This window comes from Hipposideros armiger, unplaced genomic scaffold (assembly GCF_001890085.2).
Source record: "Hipposideros armiger isolate ML-2016 unplaced genomic scaffold, ASM189008v1 scaffold_15, whole genome shotgun sequence".
NCBI lineage: Eukaryota > Metazoa > Chordata > Mammalia > Chiroptera > Hipposideridae > Hipposideros > Hipposideros armiger.
The window spans coordinates 2,290,287-2,299,064 of record NW_017731365.1 but is presented as its reverse complement, the minus strand read 5'-3'; the positions used below and the strand labels follow the sequence as shown (position 1 = coordinate 2,299,064).

General features: G+C 50.3%; 1 protein-coding gene across 3 annotated transcripts in view; it reads right to left on the bottom strand.

The window, feature by feature from the left end:
* TSPAN15 (tetraspanin 15) overlaps positions 1 to 8,778 on the bottom strand; it is a 51,708-nt gene that overhangs the window by 23,661 nt on the left and 19,269 nt on the right. For 2 of the 3 annotated variants that reach the window (XM_019625128.1, XM_019625146.1), the window contains exons 2-3: positions 1,815 to 2,000; positions 458 to 532 (exon numbers count right to left, since the gene is read on the bottom strand). In XM_019625128.1, the coding sequence (XP_019480673.1) occupies positions 458 to 532; positions 1,815 to 2,000 (261 nt within the window). The remainder of the gene's footprint in view (positions 1 to 457; positions 533 to 1,814; positions 2,001 to 8,778) is intronic. The other variant, XM_019625137.1, reaches the window with a different exon arrangement.

Genomic DNA, 8,778 nt, shown 5'->3' with positions numbered 1-8,778 from the left:
AACACTTCCTTTGCTTTCAGAAAAGATTCCGAGCTCCTAAACCAGGAACTCTGAGAACCCACGTGATCTGTGCTGGCTGGCCCTCCAGCCACCTACCAAACTCCCCGTCACTCACCTCTTCAGCCAAGCAGCCCCCCCCTCCAACACCACCACTGGTTTACACACCTGCCAAGCTCCTTTTTGCCTCAGTGGTTCCCTCTGCCTGGACCTCTGCTCCCTCTGAGTCTCACCTGGTATTCTCCTTTTCATTATTCCATTACTATCCACCTCCACCCCAGGCACTCTCCCATCATCCTGTCTTATTTTCTTGTTCTCTGGTTTCTTTTTTCAGTGCCCATGTCCCCAGCAGAATGGAATTGTCTAGGCTGCTGTCTGCGCACCCCCAGTTTACAGCCCAGGGCTCACACATAGTCGGTACTCGGCATACTCGTGGCTGATAAATGCGCCACAGGCCCACCTGGTTCCGAAAGATCAAGGCCACCACGCCACCAATGAGCTCGATTATGAGGCAAATCCCGAGGATGTACATAAACTGAAAAACAAAATTCAGACATTCACCTAGAGGAACAGAGGAAGCACGGTCTGCTCCAAGGTCAAATGCAATCAGGGAAATCATCTCTGTCGGAGCGCTTACTGCTCCTGGGCCTCTCGCCCCTTCCGCCTGTGAGGACACAGGATGTGGACAGACATTCCGCGGGGAAAGCCAGTCTCTAGAACCGTGGTCAGGAAGAGTGATTCAGTTGTCCAAGTTAGATTGTTATCAAGGTTTGTCCCAGGGCTCCTCAGCGGAGTCTAGGTGGAGAAACACACACCCCTCTCCCAACCCCCACAAAGACAGCTGGTCCTTGGCTCCAGCTGACACAGAGGGGACAGACCTGGCTTAATGGGCAGGGTGGGGTAGCATTTCCAGCTCTGCAGGCAGAGTCCCTCAGAAGTGGACCCCCAGAGTGAGTGAGGGGATATCTTAGAAGATATACACCCTACCACTTTATCACAGAACAGGAATGGTCCCAACTGTTGCCAGCAACTTCCAGCCTTAGGCAGCACCAAGGCCCTGCTTATAGGGACTTTTAGGGACTTCCCGTGTCAGGGAGACAATGAGGTCAAACACACACGTGGGTGTAGAGCAAATGGATCTGCCTACCCAGTACTCCCGGCTTTGGAGAGCCATTCCCATCCCCAGAGTAAGGGAGGCAAGGGAGGCGAGTGGGGCTGAGCACACCCCCTGACCTCTGGGAGGCGCCTGGCCCAAGCAGACCCTTCGGAGTCCTGGGACTGTGGCCAGAGTTACCAGGAAAGATTTCCTGAGATCAAGAACTACAAGGACTCCGTTGGCCTGAGGCTGCTGGCGACCACAGCAAAGAGAGGCTGAGGACAACGCTGGTCGTCCAGCTGGGTGGTGGCAGGAGAGACAGCCCAAGGGCACTGCTACAACCCTGGACCCAGGGTGGGTTTGCTGGTTACATGAGCTAAGGACTCACCATCAACAACATTTTTTTTGGTTCGACCTGCTCTCATCTGAGTGTGGTTTCTCCCACTTCCAAATGAGTCTGGGTCAACACAGGGTTTAAGTAAGTAAGAAGAGGAATATTCAAACCAGCCTTTATAGGCAGAAGTGGAGGTGGCCTGGGCACTCTTGGGCCAATGTGGACAGAAAGGCTGTTCCAGGAAACCCTCTAGAAGAGCTGGTTTGAGGCAAGGACTGAAACAGCTGGGCTGCCCAAGGGCCATGGGGAAGTCTCCTCAGCTCTCTTGGGACTAACTCCAAGGACCCCAGCCACCCACCAGCTGAAGGGTGCATGGGGCCAACTCACCACTTTAAGAAGGCACAGGTTGTCCCGGAGGGAAGCCAGCACACCAATGAAGGAGACCATGAACATGATGACCCCCAGGAGGATGAGGATGATGGCCGGGGCCAGAAAGGCACTTTCGAGAGTTTTGTATTTCTGCCGCTCGACCTCTGCATAGATCCCCACCGACAGGACCAGGGCTCCGATCAGCTGCAGCAAGAAAGCAGGGAGTGAGAGAGGAGAAAGACTGGCAGTTACCTGATCTTCCTATGACGAGTTCATCTGGAGCTATGGTACCTGCCATTGGGGGTGTTCGCCCCAAATGACTGTACATGAGGGAACCTGTTACGGGAAGAATCGTATTCCCCTAAAATTCATATGCTCAAGTCCTAACCGCTGTACTTCAGAATGTGACTGTATTTGGAGAGAAAGCCCTTAAAGAGGTCACTAAGTTAAAATGAAGTCATACTGGGGGGCCGTAACCCACTACAACTGGTGTCCTTATAAGAAGAGGGGATTAGGACACAGACATACACAAAGAGAAGACCATGTGAAGACACGGGAAGAAGACAGCCATCTACAAAGCAAAGAGAGAGGCCTCAGAGCAAACCAACTCCGCCAATACCTTAATCTTAGACTTCCATCCTCCAGGACTGTGACAATGAACTTCTGTTGTTTAAGCCACCCAGCCTGTGACACTTTGTTATGGCAGCCGTAGCAGACTAATACAGACCCTATATGGAAATGCCGTTTTAGAGAAAAATACTGGTGAGTCTGGGGAAATTCCACTGGCTCGAGAGTCAGAGAACCCGAGGCTTTGCACAGGCTGTTCCCACCGCCTGGCATGCTCTTCCTCCTGACACGTTCACTGCCCACGCCCTCACCTTCCTGCCTTTGCTCAACTGTCACCTGCACAGTGTGGCCTTTCAGAACCATCTTATTTCAAAGTAGAAAGCCCCTCCCCTGGAACTCCTGGTCCCATTTCCCAGTTTCATTTTCCTTCTTCGCACGTACCAGCATTTACCATACGACTTTTTTCCCTTTTATTTTTTAATTGTTTGTCTTCTCCACAAGAATATAAGCTCCATGCCAGGTGGGATTTTCCCACTGTTCCAGGCATCCCCCCAGGACCCAGAACAGTCCTGACGTTTAGGAAGTACCATCAGCCTTTACAATCAATGCCTGTTGAATGGATGCGAGCCGGGCTTCCCAACAGACCCACCTGGGTTTGAGTCCAATGCTGTCTACCCTGTGCAAGGATTCTGACTTTCTGGGCCACACATTCCCAAGGGCAGGGACAAATCATTAGATATGCTGGACTTGCCCACTGAGCGTAGGGCAATGTGGGAGAGTAACCAAAGCCAAGCTGCTGTCAGCGAAGACCCGACTAAGGGAAGTGAGGGGTAACACAGAGAAGGCGTTGGCAAGATATGCCACGAGCATAGCTCCCCTCGAGTCAACATCCAGAGCAGGAAGGAGGCTGCTTCTCCAGTGACTCGCAGGTCTACCCTCAAATTGGCTGTGTCATGTTCTCCAAGTAGATCTCCTTGACTTGCTTCTCAAAAGCATCAAGACTTTCCTGGGTAAAGGGAAGGGCCTGCTTTCCCTGAGCATTGACAAATGGCGAAGAGTACCAAAAGTCAAACAGACCAAGCTTACTTAGAAACACGGGAGAGCAGAGGATTACCGTGACGCCATTGCCCTCATCCTCAGATCCAGCAGTCTGCTGTGTTTCACAGCTAAGTGCCATTCCCTTGGTTTGAAAAAATAATCCGGGTGTACTGAGAGCCACTCCTTCCAGCCTACAATGGATGCCTTTCCAACACCCTGGGCCAGGGAGTTCTAAAGGCATTGATAAATGTGGCCGTGAGCTACTTATTAATAAGTTGGCCATATCAGGAAAACCGTGAGTGAAATGACATCATCAAAATTACCCACTTGGGTAAATTTTAAAATGTATAAGGAAGGACATACACACACACACACACACACACACACACACACACACACACACACACAGGGAACCGTCTACAAGGAAATGGTGATCACAGTAAATAAAATCTGCCTTTGATAGATAAACCAGAGGCTATCCAGTCAGTTCATGCTCCAAAACCCAGAACATGGTGAAATCATTGTTCAAGGCCGGCCGAAGCCCCGTGGGCCCTATGAGAACAAGGGCAAGCAGATTTAAAAAACAAAGTCTACCCCTTCTGAATGACTGCACTTGTAAGGAATCACTCACTCAACCCTAACCCTGAACCAGACACAGAGCCCAGAGATTCCTCCATCCCAAAGCTGAGGTTTATGGTTAAAGGAGACCCCACAGAGAAGGGATGTCTTCAGAGCCCAGGAAGAGAGTGAAGTAAATACGCAAGGATGTGGCGTATTTGAGGGTTACAGAGATGGCGTCTTATCTTCCATCTTGATGAAAACTGTAATTCTCATGTTGTCACTGAACTAACAAGAGAACATCTTAATATTTTCAGAATTGATTCATGTACTTTTGAGAGTTCTATGTTTCCTGTTGTAAAAGAAATAAATAACTAAAAGAGTGCTTCTCGAGCAGGATGGACAAGGGCCCTAGCCTGTCCCCTCCCTCATTCCCCATGAGGCTATGCTTCCGGGGTACAGTACCACGTGTGAAAACCATCTCCAAAACACCAGAGCTGTCACTAGCCCTAATTCTGAGCAGAACTGACCCCTCTCCATAAAGGCAGTCAGTGGCTTCTTCTATTTTTACAAGCTCCCCAGATCCCCCAGGCCCACTCCAGAACAGCTTTGGCAGCAGGAAACAAAACTTCCTTTGGTCTGATCTCCCTCCTGTTACAAAGCATCACATTTTCCTTGCTAGCCAGCGTTGTGATATTTCCAGACCACTAAAGCCATAGGAAAAGCTACCATAGCAAATGCAAACCCAAGCCTCCTGCACACACACGCCCCCCCCCCCAACACACACACCGTGCACCCAGCTGTCACAGGCCCATTTCTCCTGGTCCAGCCAGAAATGCTGTCCCCCGCACCCTCTGAGCAGCCTGACAGGCAATCCCCGAGGTTGCTCCCCACACAGCACAGGCTGATCTGGGCTCCTCATTCAAGCGTTTGAGGGGCAGTGGGTATGGAGAGAGGCCAGCATAACCCTTCCCGGGAACTTCAAGGTTTCCAAATGATATTTACATCTTTGATGACATCAGTTTATGTTTCCATCTGAATATAAAATTAACTGTCAATGCCAGCGTGCAATCCCATCCACTCTCCTCTGCTAATTATAGCCTTTCATTCCAACTCCAGTTCAGGAAGCAAATGGCCTATTTATCAAGCAGGACAGCTTCAGCTAAACAGGGCTGGGGGCAGGCATGCCCATCTGGGGCCAAACTGGGAAAGAACATGCTGTTGGCAGCCCACAGGCCAGCCCCAATGCCCCAGGCTTTGCAAGCCACGTGGCATCTTCAGCAGGAGCCTCGTCACCCAGTGTGAAAGGGGCCTGAAAGTCCCCTCCGAGCCCCGCAGCCTGGGACTCAGCTTCCTCCTCTGTAGGGAGAGGCGCAGCTCCATGCAGCTACCGGGAAGCGAGAGGCCCTGTGAGGCATCCCAGCACCTGTGTCTACTCTTTAGGAAGCATCTGGTCACCGGTCCTCTCCCCAGACTGGCTCACCCCTGGCTGGGGCAAGTCTGCACTTAGAGGGGACATGCGAGGCTCATTTTCATTCCCAAAGGTACAAACCAGGCACCTACTGTGTTCCAGGCCCTGAGGTCACAAGGGGTCACAGGACTAGATCTGGGGTAAGACTGGGGGAGGGCAGATTGAAAGAGGCTGGAAATGACCTCTATAGTTCTATGGATGGAATTCAGGGAGTCTTTCAACAGGGGAATGGAGAAAAAAATTCATCTTTACTTTTGTTAACCTCCAACGAAAATGTTCCTGGAGCAAAAAAGGTGAAGAACCCATGGTCTATGGGAAGCAAGCTGCAATTCCTACTATAGAGAAGTAAAGAGGGCCCTGGGAATCTGAAAGAAAATGAGGGAGAGAAAGGAATTGTCAGAAAATCAGGATGGGCTTCCCGGAGGAGGCAGTGTTTCCTGGACGGCCCCAAGATCTGCTTCATTCTGGAACTATCTCATGGGGCCTTGAGGCTCCTGGACTCTGTGTTGGGCCAAACAAAGCACTTTTCTGAGTTTCTAGCTTGAAAGGATGTGGGACGTAGCTAAACTCCAAGGCCTGACAGATTTTGAAAAAGATGGGTCTTTTTCAAAGATGGGTCAGACCCCTGCATCTGGCTAAAAAACCCTGGACTTCTGCCCTAGGACAATCCTGCCTGGCCCTGGGCTGAGCCCATCCTGAGACTTGATTCATACTCAGCCTGCTCTGTACCAGTTTCTCTTCTGTCCAGGTCACAGCAGGGAGGAGCAGTAGAGGCGAGATAAGAGGTGGGAGTTGGCATTCTAGGCCTCCCTGTATTAGCTCCGTGCCCTTGACCATGTCACTTTTACCGCTCTGAACCTCATTTTCACCTGTAACAGTAAAGGCTGCTGCCATTTATAGAGTGATTGTGCAGCACTAGCATACTGCAAACAAAGTGCTAGACCTGCCTCATCCCCCTTCACCGTCACACCCTCTCACACATCCCAGAAACGACCAGTCTCCTTTCACAGACCAGGCTCAACGACGCTGAGTGACACAGGACCTAGGAGAGGCAGAGTCAGGATGCACGACCACAACCTGTCTGTCTGGCCTGCCACGAAAGCTTCCAGATGGGCTTTTCACGAAGACCTGGGAGAGAGCCAGTCTGAAATGCTTTTGCAAAATGCAAAGGAGCCAATAGCAGGGCAGCACTGCCAACAGATCATTCTATGATGACCGTAATGTCCAGCATGGTAGCAACTAGCCACGTGTGACTAGCAAGCTCTTAAAATGTGCCTTGTGTCCCCGAGGAACTGAATTTTTTATTTTAATTAATTTAAATTTAACCACATATAGCTAGTGACCACCACGCTGGGCAGCACAGCTCTAAGATGTCTCTCACTGGGTGTTGTCCCTTGCCACGCTCACATTGTCCTTTTCTAAAAGTTGAGACCACCCTTATTAACAAATCATGTGCCCTAGTCATTCTGCCATTAGTTAGAGAAGGTTCAATTAATATTAACTGACTTCATCCAGGAGAAAACAATTTCTTCTCCCACATTCCCCAAGAAAACTCATTTCCGTTGTCTTCCCTTCTTGCCCCTAAGGAAAGCAGGACAGACCAGCTCCAGAGACCCCCCAACCCAAACTGATACAGGGCCCATCTGTCGCCCCTCGACAGCATCAGGCCCACCTACAGAGCAGTATTCTATGCTCTGGGGGCCCCAGACCCTGGTGCCATTGACCTGGCCCCAGTCCCAACTCCAGGCAGCCTGTTCTTGAAGAATGGGGCTCCTTCCAACCCCCAAATCAAAGCCAGCCCTTGAGAACCCTTGAGAATGCAGCAGAGGCTGCCTCCTAGTGACAGCAAAGGAACTGGTCTTTGTCACGGGTACTTTGCTTTCCACTCCACCTTGACCCTGGACTTCTTTTATAAAAACTGGAAATCCAGTGCAGAGAACTTGGTTAACCGCAATCCTTGGTCTATGACATCTCCGAGACAGCCTGCTTCTGTGTGTAACGTAATAGTCATCGTCTGTTAACCAGTCCTCCTGTCCCCACTGATCTGCTATGACCCCACGGTCACACACTAAGGTTCCACATACACCTAGGTCTATGTCTGGCTCCCTTTCTCTTCCATCGGTCAGTCTACCCCTACACAGACCTCCCTATCATCGTGGCTATCGCTGTAGAACACATCTGGCATCTGCTAGGCCACGTCCCTCCTTCCTGTCTTCTTCGGATGTGTCCTGGATATTCTCGGACCCTGACTCTTCCGTGTTCATTTTAGAACCATCTTATCACGTTCCATGAAAAACCTGCTGGTGTTTGACTGGAACTGCATGGAATCCACAGATCCCTTTGGGCAGGACTGACCTCTTCCTGCCCATGGGCACGGTGTATTCCTTCTTTATCCATGTCTTCGTTACGATGACTTCTCTGCTAACCGTGCTCTCTCCACTTCCCTCAAGCTTTCCCATGGCTATCTAGGCAGAGCTGGGGAGAGAATTCTGAAAGTATTTCCCAGACCTGCCTGAGCAGAGACCCTCCAGGGTTGGAAGACACGACCTTAGGAAAACAGATTTAAGAAGCAAAGTTGGGCACACCAGTCTGTTTGTCACCCTTCTGTCACCAATGGTGAAGAAACGTGACGTAAAAGACTCCCACATGTTGTCTGTTCCCTTCTAAGGAACACATTGCGAAGTGTCTTAGAGGTCTATATTGTCACTTTGTCATCCTAGATGATCTTCCACATTCCTATGGCAAAATTAAAAATTAAAAGACTCCCACACACATACACAGAGCACATTCCAGGCTGTGAAAGAGCTAAGCTGGGAACTTTGCAAGCCCCAGCTATTCAACTCAGCCAGGGCATGGTGGACCCTCTAAGTGAGAACCACCACAGACATACAAAGCCCTGGGGGGAAATGCTGACCAAGCCCGGACTCTCCTTGGGAAGTTTCGGGCCAGGCAGATGGGAAGTGGTGTAACAAATAACTAATAAGGATATTCTGAGACAAGAGGCAGAGCAGTCACTTCCCCCTGGAAAATCAGAGAAGGCCCGTGGGAGCTGAGCCTTGCCGGATGCACAAGACTTAGACTTCACACTGCTGGGCCCTCCATCAGCAGAGGGACTGGCCCAATATATCTGTTGGAGAAATGACTCTGAGAAATGGTATTGCTTCAGATGCCTATAAACCCAAAGAAGGAACTCTAATAATCCCATTCCACAACAGAACCCTCCAAGGTTTAAGGATAAGAGTGACTCATGGTTAATCTAAAAACCATGGAAAAAGCCAAGGGAAAAAGGGGAGTCAAAAGCAAATCACCTCTATCTCCCTCTCTGGATCTGGATGTCTCTCTCTCTCT